Raw genomic sequence first — 22,455 nt, forward strand, 5'->3', positions numbered from 1 at the left:
TCAGGTCGTAACGCCAGGCATGAAGAATGCATTTGTGCAGACTGAGGGTCCAACAGAAATGTGTCAGGTCATAATGACCAGGCATGAAAAATGCGTTTGTGCAGACTGAGGGTCCAACAGAAACACATCAGGTCGTAACGCCAGGCGTGAAGAATGCGTTTGTGCAGACTGAGGGTCCAACAGAAACGCATCAGGTCGTAACGAGGGGCGTGAAGAATGCGTTTGTGCAGACTGAAGGTCCAACAGAAACACATCAGGTCATAATGACCAGGCATGAAAAATGCATTTATGCAGACGGAGGGTCCAACAGAAACGCATCAGGTCGTAACGCCAGGCATGAAGAATGCGTTTCTGCAGACAGAGTCCAACAGAAACACATCAGGTCGTAACAAGGGGCGTGAAGAATGCGTTTGTGCAGACTGAGGGTCCAACAGAAACGCATCAGGTCGTAACGCCAGGCGTGAAGAATGCGTTTGTGCAGACAGAGTCCAACAGAAACGCATCAGGTCATAACGAGGGGCGTGAAGAATGCGTTTGTGCAGACTGAGGGTCCAACAGAAACGCATCAGGTCGTAATGCCAGGCGTGAAGAATGCGTTTGTGCAGACAGAGTCCAACAGAAACACATCAGGTCGTAACGAGGGGCGTGAAGAATGCCTTTGTGCAGACTGAGAGTCCTTCAGAAACGCATCAGGTCGTAACAAGGGGCGTGAAGAATGCGTTTGTGCAGACTGAGGGTCCAACAGAAACGCATCAGGTCATAATGACCAGGCATGAAAAATGCATTTGTGCAGACTGAGGGTCCAACGGAAACGAATCAGGTCGTAACGAGGGGCGTGAAGAATGCGTTTGTGCAGACTGAGGGTCCAACAGAAACGCATCAGGTCAAAACGCCAGGCATGAAGAATGCGTTTGTGCAGACTGAGGGTCCAACAGAAACGCATCAGGTCGTAACGTGGGGCGTAAAGAATGCCTTTGTGCAGACTGAGAGTCCTTCAGAAACTCATCAGGTCATAACAAGGGGCGTGAAGAATGCGTTTGTGCAGTCTGAAGGTCCAACAGAAACGCATCAGGTCATAACGAGGGGCGTGAAGAATGCGTTTGTGCAGACTGAGGGTCCAACAGAAACGCATCAGGTCATAATGACCAGGCATGAAAAATGCATTTGTGCAGACAGAGTCCAACAGAAACACATCAGGTCATAATGAGGGGCGTGAAGAATGCGTTTGTGCAGACTGAGGGTCCAACAGAAACGCATCAGGTCATAATGCCAGGCGTGAAGAATGCGTTTGTGCAGACTAAGGGTCCAACAGAAACGTATCAGGTCGTAACGCCAGGCGTGAAGAATGCGTTTGTGCAGACTAAGGGTCCAACAGAAACGTATCAGGTCGTAACGCCAGGCGTGAAGAATGCGTTTGTGCAGACTGAAGGTCCAACAGAAATGCATCGCGTCATAACGAGGGGCGTAAAGAATGCGTTTGTGCAGACTGATGGTCCAACAGAAACGCATCAGGTCGTAACGCCAGGCGTGAAGAATGCGTTTGTGCAGACTGAGAGTCCAACGGAATCGCATCAGGTCGTAACGAGGGACGTGAAGAATGCGTTTGTGCAGACTGAAGGTCCAACAGAAATGCATCAGGTCGTAACGCCAGGCGTGAAGAATGCGTTTGTGCAGACAGAGTCCAACAGAAACACATCAGGTCATAACGAGGGGCGTGAAGAATGCGTTTGTGCAGACTGAGGGTCCAACAGAAACTCATCAGGTCGTAACACCAGGCGTGAAGAATGCGTTTTTGCAGACAGAGTCCAACAGAAACGCATCAGGTCATAACGAGGGGCGTGAAGAATGCGTTTGTGCAGACTGAGGGTCCAACAGAAACGCATCAGGTCGTAACGCCTGGTGTGAAGAATGCGTTTGTGCAGACTGAGAGTCCAACAGAAATGCATCAGGTCGTAACGAGGGGCGTAAAGAATGCGTTTGTGCAGACTGATGGTCCAACAGAAACGCATCAGGTCGTAACGAGGGACGTGAAGAATGCGTTTGTGCAGACTGAGAGTCCAACGGAATCGCATCAGGTCGTAACGAGGGACGTGAAGAATGCGTTTGTGCAGACTGAAGGTCCAACAGAAATGCATCAGGTCGTAACGCCAGGCGTGAAGAATGCGTTTGTGCAGACAGAGTCCAACAGAAACACATCAGGTCATAACGAGGGGCGTGAAGAATGCGTTTGTGCAGACTGAGAGTCCAACGGAATCGCATCAGGTCGTAACGAGGGACGTGAAGAATGCGTTTGTGCAGACTGAAGGTCCAACAGAAACTCATCAGGTCGTAACACCAGGCGTGAAGAATGCGTTTTTGCAGACAGAGTCCAACAGAAACGCATCAGGTCATAACGAGGGGCGTGAAGAATGCGTTTGTGCAGACTGAGGGTCCAACAGAAACGCATCAGGTCGTAACGCCTGGTGTGAAGAATGCGTTTGTGCAGACAGAGTCCAACAGAAACGCATCAGGTCGTAACGAGGGGCGTAAAGAATGCATTTGTGCAGACAGAGTCCAACAGAAACGCTTCAGGTCATAACGCCAGGCGTGAAGAATGCGTTTGTGCAGACTGAAGGTCCAACGGCCTGTGAGGATCCTGAATTACCTGTTCATCTGGTTCATAAAGCAAACTGGCTTAAGTCAAACATAAAGGGCAGAATGTTACTGTATGTCAGCTGGTCACATGACTCATGTTTCAGCGTTTAAACGTCTGCATGCAGAACTGTGCAATGTCTGACGCAGAGTTCACACCAACACTGAAGTGTGTCCTGCACCACTCACATGCCAGAAACCCAACAAAACACATGCAAAGTGGATTTTAGTGGCAAAAAAACACTGCCACGTCACCAACCGTGCGGATTCTTCTGGGAAAATAAAGACCATGAACACACCAAAAGGAAGGGAGGTTGGAGACGCAGACAAAAACTTAAACAGATTCCGTATTCTTCTGCTAAAAAAAAAAAAAAAAAAAAAAAAAAAAAAACAGAAAGAGAGAACATGAGAAATTAAATCTCAGGATGTATCCAAAAAGACTGTCGCCACCTCGTTTAGGACTGAATTTACTGTTTGGTTCAATTTGGTTTTGCAGTTCAGATTTCAGCTCAAATTTCTAAAGTCATCCACTGAGTTTACTTCATGAAACGTGCATTTTCTCACAAAAACAAACAAACAAAAGCAGCCCGGGCTTTGAGCTGTACACGCTCCACAGTGAGATAGCACGCATCCCGCCCGTCCCAGGGTGCGCTTCCACAGCGACAGCTACAGGTGGTGGCAGGACTCAGACAGACTGCACGAGGAACAAAACAGCATCAGAGTGAGGGAGGCAGACGACCACATCAAGCAGCATCATCTGGTTTCGGCACGCTCTGCAGCTGTGGCAGCAGAGGGGCTGAGGTGGTGGGCAGAGCCGTCCACGCTCCCCTCAGGCTGGACAGACTGCACAGTCTCCACCAGGCTGCTGCTGGGCAGGACCACGTACCTGGCAGCCAGGTCTTTGGACTCTCGCATGCCCTCCTTACTGTGCCAGATCCCATAGCCAAAATACACCAAGAGACCTGCAGGAGACACAGCAGCAAACCAAGAGGTGTGACCCAACACCCTTCATCCTTATCCAGTGCTGTCTGTGAAGAACATCATACATCCTTCATACTAAGACCAGAGCGATTGAGCAGCGACCTGGGCTGTCACAAAAAAAAACAAAAAAAAAAAACAAAACACAAACCTGGCTTTAAATCTGACACAACTGTAGTGTCGCCTGGCTAATGCTAATGTTTCGCACGCTAACTGCGCTGCAGTAGTGAACAGCTAATGTGTAATCTAATGGTTGAGGAAGGGTGAAGTTTTTCTGCTGTAATACAAACACCTTTGTGTCACGTTACTGCTGGTCGATGTGTCGACGCTGGACGCCTCAAGCTCTAGTAGTTTTTAAGGGTTCACCATCATGCACAAGGACACTTTGACACTTGGTGATTGAACCAAACAACCTTTTGGTTAATGCGCAACCCACTTCACAAACTGACCAGCAGATACCCCTGAATATAACAGAGGTACATGTACACGTCAGTGCCTGCGCCGACCATCGTCCCATCCCCACCTCCCTGCCACAGCCAAGTGATGGAGGGGGTCCAGGTGGCTCAGGGACAGGTATCAAGTGACCAACGGTCCCTCACAGTGGGAATCCCAGAGCCTCACTAAACTTGCTGCATTCTGATAGTTGGGTTGAAATAGTTTAAGCTGTGCATAAAGCTATCTCCGCAAAATGCATTTTCTCTTCCTCTCTGTAAGAAATTCGTTTCGAGTACAAAAATGATGACATAACAAGCATTAAACACGTTTGTTCTGCTGAAGATTCATTTCTCTTCTGTATGTTTGAGGGGGACTGCAGGTGTCTAGGTGGATTCTTACCTACAGTGATCCACACAGTGAACCGAAGCCATGTTAGAGCGCTGAGTTTGATCATCAGGAACACATTAATGAGGATACTGGCGCCTGGAGACAACGGAACCAGAGGAACCTAGAACAACAAGAACCCCTCAGTCAACATGTCTACACATTCTTTCAAACACGGCCGAACTACCAAAGCGTTTACAACTTCCTGTGTACCAAAACCATTTGTGGCATCCCTGTTCCAGTCCCACTTGCGGACTGGAACAGTGAGTCAGCATGACCGTGTTATCGCTCTTAAATCTTGGAATAGAAAAGGGACTTTACAGACTTTAGTTCAGCAAACAAGCAGGATGTTTATATGAGAAACAATAAAATCCATCAAAAGGTCCTGATTGTGGTGCCGACATGACAGGCATGGGGGGGGGGGGGCGCACTTTCTTCACATTTATAGATCAAAGAAACCAGGATAAAAAGGAGCAGACCCTAAGTCAGCATGTTTCTGAAAGGCTGTAGTGCCCGGAGGAAACCCACAGACACGGGGAGAACTTGAAAACTCCACACAAAGGACTGGGTAGGAAGTGATCCCACAACCTTCCTGCTGAGGGGTAGTAGTGCTGACCACTAAGCCACTGTTAGTCTGGACATGCACTAAAAGGCCTCTGCACCAAATTTATCTGACAACAGTTTGTTTCATTCTGTTAGTTTACTGCTGATAAATAGTGTTGTGACAGTTGGTAGACTGACTCTTTTCTGTCTCTCTCTCCGTTTGAGGTCCCACTGACAGGCACTTTCACAGATTGTTGCGGTGGAGTGGCACACCCTTCTAGTGGTTCCCTGGGGCTTGTTTGAACTGCTATTACAAGGAAATTCATCATCTGGGACAATTTGATACGACACCTGCTGTCAAACAGTTTCTGTTTTGCAAGTTTGACAATTCTTTCTTGTACTTTATTTGGCCTTTGTTATTGTTAGTTTGGCCCAAACTCTGAGTCTGGTCTGCTGGAGGTTTCTTCCTGAAATGATGCTGGAGGGAGGCTTTCCTGACCATGACATGCTCGGGGGGTTGTAAGGTCCGGCACTGCTCTCGTGATGTGCCTTATTGTTGCAATTTGGCGCAATATAATTTAAATAAATCAATCAATAAATTGTGTCCTTTTGAGATCACCTGCTGAAAAACACACAGACCGATGGCAACAATAACTTTCTCAGTGATAACAAAAGGAGGTTACCTGGAATGTTTCGGTGTTGATTTGTGGCTCATGAATCCATATGAATGCCAGGCTTAGAACAAACACCAAGCTAAAAATCACCAGCAGGATTGCGAAGCTCCAAACTGGCAACTGCAGCTGTTTTTGGCCAAATTCCAACACAGCACATAGTGACACTGAGCTCACAATCAAAGTCATCACACAGAAGGCCACCACCTCGCCTGGTTTACAGTCTCCCAGCAGCCGACCCAGGTAAGGTTCCCAGTAAGCCTTCAGCTGGCCCACGCCATGTCGCTCTCTGGCCTTCTCCCTCTCCACCAGCTGGATTTTGTCAGAGAATGACTCATACTGTTTTGACTCCAAGCTGTCCTCTGTTGGATTCTGAGATGCTGAGGAGGAACGGGAAGGTTCAGCATTAGTGCTCGGAGATGTGGACGTGGTACCCTTGGATTTCTCCGGCTGGAAGCGCAGCACAATAACGCTAGCAGCTACAAAGGTATAGGCAAGGAGTGTCCCGATTGACAAGAACTGAACCAGTGCCTCCAAGTCAAAGATGAGAGCCATGGTGGCCATGAGAACTCCAAACACCAGGATAGCATTGACTGGAACTTTGGAGACAGGGTTGACCCTTGCAAAAATGGAGAAGAACAACCCGTCCTCTGCCATGGCGTAGACGATCCGAGGCAGGGAGAAGAGATTACAGAGCAGCACAGTGTTCATGCCTGGAAATGATAACAGTGGTGAAAAATAAGTCAAAGTATAACTAAATAATACAAGCATATATAGTGGTGCATCTTAGCCAAAATTTCCATAACAATTGTGCAGTTTGTAATAAAAGCATGGAATTTTCTTTTCTTTAATATTTATTTTCAGATAAGGAGACATCCTGGAGCTGACCTCTAATGAGCTACGGGGGTCAATAAAGAATTATACAAGTCAAAATTTTAAAATGGTTGAGTTAATAGCATTTTTAAAAGGAATAGTTTGCACCGTCATGCTTAGTTATCATGTTACCGGGTAACATACGTCATACGTCATAGAATCCAATGGACGTCGACCTCGTTTAACCTTTACTTTTGAGACCGAACATTCAACACAGTCAAAACTATTCCATTTACTAATCCTTTTATTTCCAACCAATAATTTACATCACTTTTTACCAAAATTGGAGCAACTTTAACTTTTGACCCCTGTACAAACTGAAACTGATCTTTGTCACCATTTTTGCTGTTTTTACCCCATAACATTCACTCATAGATCATCCAAACTATACCTTTTTGGAATTGTTATGATCAGACAAATAATAATACAATAACATCCTTTTGGAGGGTGGTATGCATTTTCCCTCCGTTCATGCCCTGTCGCCCAAAATGACAACATGAACATCTGTCATTTTGGGCGACTGGGCATGAACGGAGGGAAAATGCATACCGCCTGACAACAGCATGTTATTTGCATTATTATCACTTTTTACTGAGATACACAACACGTAACGTGTACATAAAAAGTTGGCTCACTTAATTTTTGTCGTGTCGCTGGCGAGCGCTGCTTTCCAAATTCACCAGTGTGTCTTCATCAAGCTGGCTGCTTTCGCTGCTGTTCATTGTCGTACTATCCATGAGAAAATCATCTGGAATATCCATATTGGGACCAAAACACACTTCTCGCCTTTTCATCTTTTCCTCTGTGGACAGTTTTTTTTTTTTTTTGCCCTCTGTGGACAGTTCTTGGGCTGCGCACTATGACGTCATTTATTTACAAAAAGCGGGCGGGTATAGCCAGGTAGCGTTGACGTAAATCTGCGATACCGGCCCAGCAACACCTTGGTAAAGTGATAATAATAATACAATAACATGCTTTTGGAGGGCGGTATGCATTTTCAAGAGGCCTGACGTTCATGACCAGTCGCCCAAAATGCTGCTTTAGCTGCTGTTCATTGTCATACTATCCATGATAAAATCATCCGGAATATGCATATTGGGACCAACACACACACTTCTCACCTTTTTCGTTTTTTCCCCTCTGCGGACAGTTCTTGGGCTGCGTGCACTATGACATCATCACTTTATGCACAGCGGGCCGGTATTGGGATACCTGCCCGTTACTGCGGGCAGGTATGGACAGGTAGCGTAAATGTAAATCTATGCTACCGTCCCAGCAACGCCTCAGTGTGTGATAATGTGGTATAGTTTTCAACATGACTGGAGCATTTTTTAAATTCTGAACCCTGTGTAAGTCTTTATTGACCTCTGCAGCTCATTAGAGGTCAGCTCCAGGATGGCTCCATATCTGAAAATAAACATTTGTTCATTTAGAATATGTGTGCCATATTCCATGCTTTTATCACAAAATGAACAATTGTTTTGCTGTGGCACCCCCCTAATAAAAACACTCAATGCTTCCACACAAAATAAGGTATTTGACTGTAATACTGGTGCTCATGTTATATGACAACTAAAGACTGACACTCACCACAGATTGAACCTAATGCCACAATAATTCCAGCCCAACTGTAACCACGACGAAAAAAGGCATCTGCCAGAGCCGAGTTGGGGTCCAGCGTGTACCAGGGCACCATGAGTGTGAGCACTGTGGAGACCAGGATATACGCCGTTGCTGCCAGTGTGAGGGATACACCAGTGGCAATGGGAATAGCTTTCTGTGGATTCTTTGCTTCCTCACTTGAAGATGCAATCACATCAAAGCCCACAAAAGCAAAAAAACATGTGGCTGAGCCTGCCAAAGTCCCAGACACTCCAAAAGGTGCAAAGCCTCCCTCTTTCTGGCTCCAGTTGGCTGGTTCAGCCAGCACAAAGCCAAAGATGAGAATAAAAAGGATGGCTCCCATACTGATGACAGAGAAGATGTGGTTCAGGTAAGAGGACACTTGAACACCAAAGGAAATGAAGATCGAGGCAATAATTAGAATCCCTGCCGCAAGTAGGTCAGGGTAATGGGCAAGGAAGGGCATGTTCCACTGCATAATGTGAGTCTCAGTAAAGTTCTGAATGGCATGGTTAAAAATAGAGTCCAGGTAGCCACTCCATGCACGTGCCACAGCAGCGCCACCAATCATATTCTCTAGAATCACATTCCAGCCAATGAGAAAAGCCCACAGCTCTCCCATCGAGACGTACGTAAACATGTAGGCAGAGCCTGTTTTGGGAATGCGGGCGCCAAACTCTGCATAACAAAAGGCAGCCAAAAAAGAAGCAATGGCTGCGATGAGGAATGATATGATGACCGCAGGTCCAGCCAGGTCTTTAGCCACTGTGCCCGTCAGGACATAAAGCCCAGAGCCCACCATGCCGCCAACACCCAGCAGAGTCAGGTCCAAGGTGGACAGGCAGCGCTTCAGTGATGTGGCCATCATGTCATCATCCAGTGTCTTGAGTCGGTTCAGTTTTTGACAGAGACGCACCGCTGATGCGCAGCTTTTCTGACACGTCGCCATATCTACAGAGTCCTGCGGAGCAGTTGGGCCGGATGTTCTGAAGGGTTACACTGGCTTCATCGGGTTCAAGTGGACCTGTAAGACAGAAACCAAAAGACACTGTCAACAGCACCAGCGAAGACGGAGAAAATGGCTTCAGCAGCGGTGTCTGATGGGGCTTTCCTGTGCAGCTTCAGCAGACCCGTGTGTGTTCTGTACCTAACGATGTAAACCACTGACGGGCGTGGTGATGCTGCCGCTTGCCTTGCAGCATTTACTTCAGACAAACTGAAGCTTCCAGTTTCCCCTTTGGTCTGTTAACAGAACTACATATTCATTACCAGCTTGGAGCTAGGTTCAAGCAACTCTGAGTAGACAGAACATTTAAACACTTCTTAAAGCATGAGGCAGCTGTTGGAGGCTCCAGGGTACAGCTTGATGGGGCTTTGGTTCCCCAATAATTTCAGTAGCTCCACGCTAATCTCACCAGAAAAGTGACATTTTCTATTCAAAATCTTGTTTTCAGTCAGTTTCTCATCACCTTTCTGCAACTAGTCTCGTCCTATAGTCTCCAGTTTTCACAGAACCCGTAAGACACCATGTCTGAATTCTGGTGGAATCACCTGAGCACCAATTACAGAAGACACTTTTCCTTTTTACCAGTATTCTGTTTGGTTTGGTGTGCTATCAGGATTAAATCTGAGTGTGAACTAAACAGAAAAATTAGGACTGAACAATTCTGGGAAATTATCCAATTTTGATTTTTTTTTCCTCTGACAATTATTGCATCTGTGATTTGATTTATAATAGAATTTTTGAAAGTCAGTCTTCAGTTCAGTATTCATTATGCACATGTAAAACATGATGGGGCATTAACATTGAAATATTAATCATGTATATTAACATTAATTAAACGCCCTGCCCTAGCCCTAATTAAACGCCCTGCAGCGTGTAATTAACTCTTCAACGGCAGAGAAATTCTCGAGCGCATTTATTTCCCTAGCTCAGTTGAAGAGACTATGGAAATGTTTAATTCAACTTGCATCTCTATTTTGGATTTGCTTGCGCCTTTGAAAATCCAAAAGGCTAAGTCTGCAGCTGAGCCTTGGTTAAATGACACCACTCGTGCACTGAGGCGAGAATGTAGAAGGGCAGAAAGGAGGTGGAAAAAGGATAAGCTTCATGTGTCATTGGACATTTGAAGGGACTGTTTGTCAAATTATCAGAGAACAGTCAAATCTGCGAAAGCTGATTACATGTCAAATTTAATTGTGTCAAATATTAGGAGACCCCAGGTCCTGTTTAATGTTTTAAACAAATTAGTGAATCCTGTGGAGTTAAACAGTGTTGTTTACTCTCAAACATTGTGTGACAGCTTTCTTAACTTTTTTATTGATAAACTATCTGCCATCAGGGCTTCAACCTCTGCCTCTTTTGAGACAAATCCCTCCATGAACATAGTCTGTTCTACGGCTTTTGAGCGTTTTGAGCAAATTACTCAGTGATTTGTCTGTTGCTGTGCAAAAGCTCCGACCCTCTAGCTGTCCACTTGATTGTCTTCCTCCCAAACTGCTCAAATATGCATTTGATGTGGTTGGCCCTTATTTACTGAAGATCATGAATCTATCGCTGACTTCTGGCTGCGTCCCTAGTTCTTTTAAGCGTGCGGTTGTTCAGCCCTTGCTTAAAAAGCAAAATTTGGACTCTGAAGTCCTTGCAAATTATAGGCCAATTTCTAAGTTGCCTTTTCTGTCCAAAATATTGGAAAATTTGGTTTTTAAACAAATTCAAACTTACTTGGAGGCTAATGGCATTTTTGAAAAATTTCAATCTGGTTTTAATGTTGTGTGGGCCGCCAGAAGAGGAGGTACTGCTGGCCCACCACCAAAGGGCACCCTGCCTGAAGTGCGGGCTTCAGGCACGAGAGGGCACTGCCGCCACGGACACAGCCGGGAGTGACAGCTGTCACTCATTAACTCCTGACAGCTGTCACTCATTCTTCATCATCGCACTCCATAAAACCCAGACGTCATCTCCACCTCATCGCCGAGATATCGTACTTCATCGGAGGTAATATCCTCAGCCGTTTGTGATTACAATATTTGTATATTGTGAGTGTTTGCAGGAGTACCGGTACCTCCGTCGGTGAAAGCTGAGAGAGCGCTGAAGGCACTCTTTTCCCCTGAGGAATCTACAGTACTCTGTAAGTTATTGAGTGAGAGGTGGAGGTGGCATTCCCACCGCTGTTGTTACTGGGTGTACACACACCCACACTTGACTGTCTTTGTTGTTCGCCAGCAGTACCAGATCCAACAGTCGGGGACGGTGATCACCTGGGAATTCGGGACTTGGCGGCTCCAGTATTCACCAGGTTCTGTGGCGGCGGAAATCGTGTGGTTCCGGCTCTTCTCAGGACAGACGTCTTCTATCCTCGAGCCTGCCCACACGTCACCTTTGTGGATTGACTGTAATTATATTCTGAGATTGTATTTCGTTGTGCACATTTCACAACATTAAATTGTTACTTTTTGGCTCATCTATTGGCTGTTCATTTGCGCCCCCTGTTGTGGGTCCGTGTCACTACACTTTCACAACAGGATATCTCGGCCAGCGTCATGGACTCCGAGGGGCGTCACCCGGCTGTTGAACGACCAATGGGAGAGCAGGGAGCGCAGGCGTCTGCAGGAGGCGTGATTGGTGAGCTGCAGCACATTCTCACCGCCTTTACGGCTCGGTCGGATCAAATGACCGAGCAAAACATCCTCCTGAACCGCAGGGTGGAGGCTCTCTCCGCACAGATGGCGGCGAGTGCTCAGGGCGCTGCTGCAGCTCCTCCTCCTGCCGACCCTGTGCAGGATATGAACGTTCCAGTGGTGGTTCAACAACCCCTCCCACCATCCCCTGAAGCATACATAAGCCCTCCTGAGCCGTACGGAGGTTGTGTGGAGACGTGCGCGGACTTTCTCATGCAGTGTTCGCTCGTCTTCGCACAACGTCCCGTCATGTACGCGTCAGATGCTAGTAAAATAGCTTATGTGATTGCTCTGCTTCGGGGTAAGGCACGCGCCTGGGCTACGGCGCTCTGGGAACAGAACTCACGGTTGTTATCAGCATACACTGGGTTTGTGGGGGAGTTCAGAACAGTGTTTGATCACCCTAACAGAGGAGAGACCGCTTCAACTGTGCTGCTGTCAATGAGACAGGGACGCAAGAGCGCAGCCGCTTATGCAGTCAACTTCCGCATCGCGGCTGCGAGGTCCGGCTGGAATAACGTTGCGCTCCGCGCCGCCTTCATAAACGGACTGTCGTTGGTCCTGAAGGAGCAGCTGGTAGCTAAGGAGGAACCGCGGGATTTAGATGGGCTTATCGATCTCGTTATACGGTTAGACAATCGGTTGGAGGAACGCCGTCGGGAGCGAGGCGAAGGACGTGACCAGATACGCACCGCCCCTCTCCCTTCCGGGTTCGAAAAGGGGCCGCCCTCCCCACGCTCCACAGCCGCAGCGCTCTGTGGGGCAACAGCTCCCCCTGCTGACGTTGTTAGGGAAATGCACAGGGCCAAAATGAGGAGGCTGATCCGCGGGGAGTGTTTTCTCTGCAGCTCAAAGGAGCACACACAGAAAAACTGCCCCAAACGGCCACAACAACAACCGCCCTCAGAGACTGGGCTAAGGTGGGGGGTCAAAACATTCACGTGAGACACACACAGATTGCCACACAACTCCCAGTTACAATCCTGAGCGGGGATTTAACCCTTCAAGCCCCAGCACTGGTGGACACGGGGTCAGAAGGGAATCTGCTAGACAGCAGATGGGCAAGGGAGGTAGGGCTCCCTCTGGTGGCGCTTCCTTCGCCATTGCAGGTGCGGGCACTAGATGGCACCCGCCTCCCTTTAATCACACACAAGACACAACCAGTAACTCTGGTGGTGTCTGGAAACCATCGGGAGGAGATTGAGTTTTTTGTAACTCCTTCTACCTCCCGCGTGATTTTGGGCTTCCCATGGATGTTGAAGCACAATCCCCGGATTGATTGGCCGTCTGGGGTGGTGGTTCAGTGGAGCGAAACCTGCTATCGGGTGTGTTTAGGATCCTCGGTTCCTCCCGGTTTACAGGCTAAGGAGGAGGTCAAAGTCCCTCCCAATCTGACGGCAGTGCCGGTTGAGTACCACGATCTTGCTGACATCTTCAGCAAGGATCTGGCATTCACCCTTCCCCCGCACCGTCCGTACGATTGTGCCATTGATTTGGTTCCAGGCGCTGAGTTCCCATCCAGCAGGCTGTACAACCTCTCACGACCTGAGCGCGAATCAATGGAGACTCATTAGCTGCCGGGCTGATCCGGAACTCCACCTCCCCGACGGGGGCAGGTTTCTTTTTTGTGGGCAAGAAAGATGGCGGACTCCGTCCATGCATTGATTACAGGGGGCTGAATGAGATTACGGTTCGCAACCGATACCCGTTGCCATTGTTGGATTCCGTGTTCACCCCCCTGCATGGAGCCAAAATCTTTACTAAGCTGGATCTTAGAAATGCGTATCACCTGGTTCGGATCCGGAAGGGAGACGAATGGAAGACGGCATTTAACACCCCGTTAGGTCACTTTGAGTACCTGGTCATGCCGTTCGGCCTCACCAATGCCCCCGCGACATTCCAAGCCTTGGTTAGCGACGTCTTGTGGGACTTCCTGCACCGATTCGTCTTCGTATATCTGGACGATATTCTCATCTTTTCTCCGGATCCTGAGACCCATGTCCAGCATGTACATCAGGTCCTGCAGCGGTTATTAGAGAACCGACTGTTTGTGAAGGGCGAGAAGTGCGAGTTTCACCGCACGTCTTTGTCCTTCCTGGGGTTTATCATCTCCTCTAACTCCGTCGCCCCTGATCCGGCCAAGGTTGCGGCGGTGAGAGATTGGCCCCAACCAACAAGCCGTAGGAAGCTGCAACAGTTCCTCGGCTTCGCTAATTTCTATAGGAGGTTCATTAAGGGCTACAGTCAGGTAGTTAGCCCCCTGACAGCCCTGACCTCTCCAAAAGTCCCCTTCACCTGGTCGGATCGGTGTGAAGCCGCGTTCAAGGAGTTGAAACGACGGTTCTCTACTGCGCCAGTTTTGGTGCAGCCCGATCCTAGCCGCCAGTTCGTGGTTGAAGTGGACGCCTCTGACTCAGGGATAGGAGCCGTGCTATCCCAGAGCGGAGAGACCGATAAGGTTCTTCACCCGTGTGCCTACTTTTCTCGCAGGTTGACCCCAGCTGAACGGAACTATGACGTCGGCAATCGAGAACTCCTTGCAGTGAAAGAGGCTCTTGAGGAGTGGAGACACCTGTTGGAGGGAGCGTCTGTGCCATTCACGGTTTTCACTGACCATCGGAACCTGGAGTATATCAGGACCGCCAAGCAGCTGAACCCCAGGCAAGCCCGCTGGTCACTGTTCTTCGGACGTTTTGACTTCCGGATCACCTATCGCCCCGGGACCAAGAACGAGAGATCGGATGCCTTGTCCCGGGTACACGAAGACGAAGTCAAAACGGTGCTGTCGGATCCACGGGTGCCCATCATTCCGGAGTCCACTATCGTGGCCGCCCTCACCTGGGACGTGGAGAAGACCGTCCGGGAGGCCCTGGCATGGAGCCCGGACCCCGGAACCGGTCCGAAGAACCGTCTATACGTCCCACCAGAGGCCAGAGCTGCAGTCTTGGACTTCTGTCACGGTTCCAAGCTCTCCTGTCATCCAGGGGTGCGAAGGACCGTGGCAGTTGTCCGGCAGCGCTTCTGGTGGGCGTCTATGGAGGCCGACATCCGGGAATATATCCAGGCCTGCACCACCTGTGCCAGGGGCAAGGCAGACCACAAGAGGTCCCAAGGGCTTCTCCAGCCACTTCCTGTACCTCATCGCCCCTGGTCCCATATCGGCCTGGAGTTCGTCACGGGCCTCCCGCCGTCCCAGGGCAACACCACCATCTTCACAATAGTGGACCGATTCTCCAAGGCGGCCCACTTCGTGGCCCTCCCGAAGCTCCCAACAGCCCAGGAGACAGCAGACCTCCTGGTCCACCACGTCGTCCGTCTGCATGGGATACCCACCAACATCATCTCTGATCGTGGTCCCCAGTTCTCCTCACACATCTGGAGGAGCTTCTGCCGGGAACTGGAGGTCACTGTGAGCCTCTCGTCCGGGTATCACCCGCAGACCAATGGACAGGCAGAACGGGCCAATCAGGAATTGGAGCAAGCCCTGCGCTGCGTAACGTCCGCACACCCGACGGCCTGGAGTGAACATCTGGCCTGGATCGAGTATGCACATAACAGCCAGGTGTCCTCTGCCACCGGCCTCTCCCCATTTGAGGTGTTTGGGGTATCAGCCCCCATTGTTTCCCGTGGTGGAGGGAGAGGTCGGTGTGCCCTCGGTCCAGGCCCACCTGCGGAAGTGCCGTCGGGTGTGGCGCTCCGCCCGTTCTGCCTTGTTGAAGGCCCGGACGAGGGCGAAGACCCATGCGGACCGGGCAGGAGGTGTGGCTGTCCACGAAGGACATCCCCCTCCAAGTGGACTCCCCCAAGTTGAAGGACCGTTACATTGGACCTTTCAAGATCCTCAAAATCCTCAGTCCTGCCGCAGTGAAGCTCCGACTCCCAGCTTCACTGCAGATCCACCCGGTTTTTCATGTCTCCAGAATCAAGCCTCACCACACCTCACCCCTCTGTGCTCCCGGTCCGGCGCCGCCTCCTGCCCGGATCATTGACGGGGAGCTGGCTTGGACCAACGGGACCATCCATCCATCCATCCATTTTCTTCCGCTTTATCCGGAGTCGGGTCACGGGGGCAGCAGCTCAAGCAAAGCTGCCCAGACCTCCCGATCCACACACACCTCCCCCAGCTCCTCCGGGGGAACCCCAAGGCGTTTCCAAGCCAGCCGAGAGATGTAATCCTTCCAGCGTCTCCTCCCAATGGGATGTGCCCGGAACACCTCTCCAGCGACGCCTCCAGGGGGCATCCGGAAAAGATGCCCGAGCCACCTCAACTGACTCCTTTCGACGTGGAGGAGCAGTGGCTCGACTCCGAGCTCCTCCCGAGTGACCGAGCTCCTCACCCTATCTCTAAGGGAGCGCCCAGCCACCCTGCGGAGGAAACTCATCTCGGCCGCTTGTACCCACGATCTCGTTCTTTCGGTCATGAGCCAAATCTCATGACCATAGGTGAGGATTGGAACGTAGATCGATCGGTAAATCGAGAGCTTTGCCCCCCTATTCAGCTCTCTCTTCACCACAATGTTCCGATACAGCGACCGCATCACTGCAGACGCTGCACCGATCCGTCTATCGATCTCACGCTCCATCCGTCCCTCACTCGTGAACAAGACCCCGAGATACTTAAACTCCTCCACTTGAGGCAAGGACACTCCACCGTCCTGAAGAGGGCAAAGCACCTTTTTCCGGTCGAGAACCATGGCCTCGGATTTGGAGGTGCTGATTTTCACCCCGGACGCCTCACACTCAGCTACAAACCGCCCCAGTGCACGCTGAAGGTCCTGATTTGACGAAGCCAACAGAACCACATCATCCGCAAACAGCAAAGACGAGATTCTGTGGTTCCCAAACCAGACCCCCTCTACACCCTGGCTGCACCTAGAAATTCTGTCCATAAAAATAATGAACAGAACCGGTGACAAAGGGCAGCCCTGGCGGAGGCCAACGTGCACTGGAAACAGGTTTGACTTACTACCGGCAATGCGAACCAAGCTCCTGCTGCGGTCGTACAGGGACCGGATAGCCCTTAGCAAAGGACCCCGGACCCCGTACTCCTGGAGCACTCCCCACAGGGTGCCCCGAGGGACACGGTCGAATGCCTTCTCCAGATCCACAAAACACATGTGGACTGGTTGGGCGAACTCCCATGAACCCTCAAGCACCCGATGGAGCGTGTAGAGCTGGTCCAGTGTGCTGCGACCAGGACGAAAACCACACTGCTCCTCCTGAATCTGAGGTTTGACCATCGGTCGAATTCTCCTCTCCAGTACTCTGGAATAGACCTTACCGGGGAGGCTGAGGAGTGTGATCCCCCTATAGTTGGAACACACCCTCCGGTCCCCCTTCTTAAACAGAGGGACCACCACCCCGGTCTGCCAATCCAGAGGCACTGTCCCCGATTGCCATGCGATGTTGCAGAGGCGTGTCAGCCAAGACAGTCCCACAACATCCAGAGACTTAAGGTACTCAGGACGGATTTCATCCACCCCAGGAGCCTTGCCACCGAGGAGCTTTCTAACCACCTCGGTGACTTCTGCCTGGGTAATGGATGAGTCCGCCTCTGGGTCCCCAGTCTCTGCAGTATTTATTTTTATTCATATATTAATAATAATAGCAGCAACAACAACAACAACAATAATAGTAATAATAACTCATAATAATTAATAATGCTACAATACAATTTTAGAGAAAGAGACAAAAAGAACCTGCTAAAACAAAACAGAACATATAAAACCAACTAACAATGAAAATAAATAATTACATAAATAAGTGTTTCCTGTGAACACCTAGTGACTCTTACACCTCCACTTCATCCCTGTTTTATTTAAGTTTAATGACAATTTGTTTCGGTCAAACCATATTTTCAATTTGTTAATTTCTTCAGTGATTTCCTCCAGAACTATCTGCCAAGCTAGAAAACTGCTGCATCCTAGTAAGAGCAGAATACTACTGGAATGAATCTGAATAAGGAAAGTTGAGTTTTTTTCTCACTAAATGGATGCTACTCTCACTGCAGTTTATTGTCTGGAATAGTCCCAGATTGCATTTCAGAGCTTCTAGAATTCAAACATTTTTGTGCACATGGTGTTGGGGGGTAATTTTGGGTTTCAGCTTTTTTTGTTTTTCACCACTTTCATCCCTGAATATGTGAAATCGTGAGTCACTTTTGTGCGGATTAACGTCACTAACTGGGACTCCTGTCTTGTTGCGAGAAAGAAACGAGAATCGTCCTCCGTTCTGTTCACACAACTCAAAATGCTGCGCGGCTGTCTGCCGAGTCAAGTTAGAATGATAGAATCCAGTCAGAATTAATAACGTCAAAGCGAAACACTGTTTTATTTTTATTTATGTCCAGCGATCAAGGATACAGTGACCAATTTCATATTTATTTACTTTAAGACTCAATAAAATACATAGAAAACATGTAAAGCCTACTTTTAGTACAAAATTCACAAGAGGTATCGATAAGGGAATCGATAAGGAATCGGATCGATAAGCAGAATCGATAATGGCATCAATATCAATAAAACTCTAATAAGACTGAAATGATGGTTTTTGGTCCAGTGAGACATCGGCATCAATTTAACCAGTTAACACTCAGCCTCGGCTCGTGTGTCATACATCACACTGACAAAGTGAGGAACTTTTGGTTAAATTTTGATCCTACGTTGTCCTTTGACCTCCACATTAGAGATATTACGAGGACTGCTTTCTTCCACCTGCGAAATATAGCAAAGATTCATCCCATCCCGTCTGTGGCTGATGCTGAGACCCTGATCTATGCATTCATCTCTTCTGGATTGGTCTACTGCAATGTTCTACTTTCTGGTTTACCACAGTCTAGCATTAGGGCTCTCCAATTGGTTCAAAATGCTGCTGCCAGACTTTTGACATGAAGCAGAAAGTTTGACCACATTACACCCATTTTGGCGTCTCTTCACTGGCTTCCTGTCCCAGTGAGATCAGATTTTAAGGTTACTAGTCTATAAAATTATTCATGAACTGGCACATCTCTACCTAGCTGACCTAACTAAACCTTACGTACCGGCCCGGGCTCTGAATTCTCAGGGTGCAGGACTACTTGGTGTCCCGAGGGTGAATAAGAAGTCTGCGGGTCACAGAGCTTTCTCTTATCGTGCCCCTGTTCTGTGGAATGATCTCCCTGCGTCAATAAAACAGTCAGATTCTGTGGAGATTTTCAAGTCCAGACTTAAGACGCACTTATTTTCCCTTTTGTATGGCTAGCATACTGGCATAGTATAGTTCTATGCTTTTTACTCAATTAATTTTATTAGGAAAAGGAGTGGGCCGTGGCCTCAACTTGACCTAAATTCTGGGTCTTTTAGTGAAGTTTAGGGCTAGTGGCCGGCGATCACCTTAGTATTTCCTGTTTTTCTTGTTGTTTAATGCTGGCAAATACTGTATTTCTTGTCTTTCTGATGCCTGATTCTGTTTTTTCTCTCTGTTTAAGGTGCAGCTCCATCCAGAGATGGGAGTTGTATTTGTGCTGGAGACCCTCCTGTCCTGTGCACCAACAGCTTTTCCTGTATAATCATTTTGTGAATTGTTCTGTAATTTATGTCGGTATCATGGCCCAAGCAGAGGGTCACGCCTTTGAGTCTGGTCTGCTTGAGGTTACTTCCTCAGAGGGAGTTTTTCCTTACCACTGTTGCTCTGGGGGTTGGTAAGGTTACACCTTACTTGCGTGAAGCGCCTTGAGGCAACTCTGTTGTGATTTGGCGCTATATAAATGAAAATAAATTGAAATTGAACTGAGTAAAAGTGAAAGTCGCCAGAAATGTAAATAACGAAGTAAAGTACAGATATATCAAATCAATTTTATTTATATAGCGCCAAATCACAACAACAGTTGCCCCAAGGCGCTTTATATTGCATGGCAAAAGCCATACAATAATTACAGAAAAACCTCAACCCCCATATATGAAAATTCTACTTAAGTAGAGTAATGAAGTATTTCTACTTTGTTACATTACAACACGATCACTTTATGTGCACTTTCAACTTGACTCAGCTGATAGCTGACCCAACCATTGTAACTCCAAGTTCTTCCACAATTCTGGATTTGATTATTGTATCAGATCCAAATGAGATTTCTCATAGTGGCAGTTCCAGTACTGGCGTTGGTGACAATTTAACTGTGTATTGTACGACGAAATGTAAGAGGAAATTGGTGCATAAACATACATGTAAAACTCTTCATTGTATTAAGAATTACTCTGTAGATTTGTTGGAAACTGAACTTGAACAGGTTGATTGGAGTGATGTAGTTCACAGTGAAACAGTGGATGGAGCATGGTGTGCTTTCAAAGAAAACTGCACAGGAGTATTAGATAAGGTTGCGGCAATTAAATCTGTGCATATAAAAAACTAATACAGATCTGTGAGTGACTCCAGAAATCCTTCATTTGGTAAATGAGAAAAATAAAGCATCTCACTACTAGGGTTGGGTATTGAGAACCCATTATTTTCGGGTATCGTTAAGAATTGATTCGATCCAGTCTTTTTGCTTAAAGTAGACCTGCATTGAAATAAATGTGATCAGATTTCAGAAAGAAATAGCTGATATGTATTTATAAGACCCTTGTGAATGCAGTAAAGTAAATCTGTAAGCCCAAATTTTTAATTCAGCGGAGAAATCATTTAAAAATGACAAATTTGTAGCTAAAATTTAGCCCTCCATGAAAACAGTTTGTACATCCGTATCATTTCCATGACGTCAGTGACAAGACGACGCGCTCCCGCCTTCAGTCCGATCCCGCACTGAAATTGATTTTATCTGTTACTAATGTTACTCTTATAGACATCCTGGTTTCAACATCCAAAAGTAAGCTGCACTGAATGTGAGATACAGCTCTGCATGCCCGGTCTGCATGCTCAGATCAACAGCGAGCGACATCGACAGCGGGCGCCGTTCTTCCCCGACGCCTCGCTCTCACTGCCCCTGATGTGCTTACCGAGTACATGCACTCGTTAAATGCCGCCGCGGGCCACTGACACCCCCGTGTCTGCTGTGCAGCTGCAGACACGTCCCTGTCTACTGAATGGAGGTGCAGCCAACTTGGCACAAGTCCAGAGACTACTCTCACCGTTTTAATGCGGAGCGGCCGGTGACACCTGTTGTCCGCAAGGACAGACTTCTTGCGGCAAAATCCGCAGCGCCGCACGTCTCGGTAATCGGAGCTGCAGAGCTCCGTTGCCGCTGACAGAGGTTTATATCTTTTTAATGACTTGGATTCTTTGCGGGTCTCGCCTCAGGTGTACCGTCGCGGGCTACGGAGGCGAGACAGTAGATTTTCAATGCCACTCAAACGGGCGTATGAAAAAGTCCCCAAAAATAATTTTCAAACACAAATAAAAGAAATGTGTACTCATCAAGCGTACCGCAAGACAATATGAAGTTTTAAAAAAGTAGATCCTTCCGTATAAGACAAGAAAAATTTACGTGGATTTAATCCATAAATTACAATTGGCGCAATGCATGCTGGGAGAGGGTCTTGTCCGTGACGTCTCGGTAGCGTCCATGATGAGAGGGACAATTTGCAGAGGGCTAAATGTTAGCTGTAAATTTGTCATTTTCAAATGAAGATTTCTCCGTTGAATGACAGATTTGGGCTTGCAGATTTACTTTACTACATTCAGAAGGATCTCGTGTGTAAATGTAAGTCATTTTTTGTTCAAAAAATCTGACTGCATTTTTTTTTCAATGCAGGTCTCCTTTAATGATTCCCTTATCAGTCCTTCGGAGCGGCTGTTGTTTTTGAGAATGATCATTGCTCTACACCGATTACAGACCCTGCAGCGGGTCTGTAATAAACCATTTCTGCAGCGCGACTCCAGTTTGAAGCGTGAACCAATGAAGCAATGCTTCGATCTGCTGGCTCGTTGGTTCTTTGATTCGCTGCTCTTCAGATGCGGAACGTCCGCTTGTTAACCCCTCTCAAAGCCATTAAAATATGTTAATCGTGAGTCACTTTTGTGTGGATTAAAGTCACTAACTGGGACTCTTGTCTTGTTGCAGCCAAGAAACGAGAATCATCCTCCGTTCCGCTGGCACAGCTCCAAAATGCTGTGCACTCCGGTAAAGTCTGAAAGATATTGTTTTTGTGAAGGCTCTCAGTTGTCCAGGTGGTTTCCATAGTAGAGAAGCTTGAACCTTTGACTGGACTGGGTTGCTTGGCGCGAGTACGTTTCGCTTCTAATCGCAGAAGCTTCCTTAGCTAAAATTCTTGCTCTGGTAGTCTGACTTCTGTCTTGACTCTTGTAGGGAAGAATAACAGAAGCCAGCAAAAGCTGGAGTTTTAAACATAACAAGACCCCTCCTTCTGAGAGGCAGACTGCTATTGGCTAGTGACTAACAATTCATCTAATTAGCACCTATTGTGCTATAGTTAGCACCCTCCTAATGACAGGGTAGCTGTCCCTCCTAACGATGGGATCGACGCCTCTCCTGACAACTCTCCTGACGACGTGAATGACTCATTACCATGAACAAAAGACTGAAACTGCTTTGACTTGAGTATCCCATTGTAAACAGGGGACAAAACGTGTCTCAGACCCCTCCCCGGTTAAGTGCACAGTCCAAGAAGGCCATTTAGCTTTCTTGGACTGTGATGACTGGAGA

The 22,455-nt window shown here is 48.0% G+C and overlaps 1 protein-coding gene and 1 long non-coding RNA gene across 2 annotated transcripts; one reads left to right on the forward strand and one right to left on the reverse strand.

Annotated features, from left to right (window-relative positions):
- The first annotated feature begins 327 nt into the window (after nt 1-327).
- On the forward strand, nt 328-2,619 carry LOC117510059. Its single transcript, XR_004560602.1, has 3 exons — nt 328-569; nt 694-756; nt 1,763-2,619. It is a non-coding gene; the product is annotated as an uncharacterized LOC117510059 (long non-coding RNA).
- A 62-nt stretch (nt 2,620-2,681) lies between these two features.
- slc7a4 (solute carrier family 7 member 4) lies at nt 2,682-9,180 on the reverse strand. The gene is made up of 4 exons (XM_034169671.1): nt 8,106-9,180; nt 5,655-6,355; nt 4,444-4,552; nt 2,682-3,593 (listed from the first exon to the last, which is right to left on the reverse strand). Exons 1-4 carry the CDS (start codon nt 9,085-9,087, stop codon nt 3,385-3,387), a joined length of 2,001 nt encoding a protein of 666 aa, XP_034025562.1. The 5' UTR covers nt 9,088-9,180; the 3' UTR covers nt 2,682-3,384.
- Nucleotides 9,181-22,455: the final 13,275 nt, after the last annotated feature.

The sequence above is a fragment of the Thalassophryne amazonica genome, chromosome 5, assembly GCF_902500255.1.
Source record: "Thalassophryne amazonica chromosome 5, fThaAma1.1, whole genome shotgun sequence".
In the NCBI taxonomy this organism is placed as follows: Eukaryota; Metazoa; Chordata; class Actinopteri; order Batrachoidiformes; family Batrachoididae; genus Thalassophryne; species Thalassophryne amazonica.

Bases quoted from the DNA above. Each gene is read 5' to 3' on its own strand.
- slc7a4 (XM_034169671.1), bottom strand. From the start codon at position 9,087: ATGGCGACGTGTCAGAAAAGCTGCGCATCAGCGGTGCGTCTCTGTCAA. The intron at 6,356-8,105 runs GTGAGTGTCAGT...TATCATTTCCAG, and splicing joins GGCATTAGGTTCAATCTGTG to GCATGAACACTGTGCTGCTC. The intron at 3,594-4,443 runs GTAAGAATCCAC...TGTCTCCTGCAG, and splicing joins CACTGTGTGGATCACTGTAG to GTCTCTTGGTGTATTTTGGC.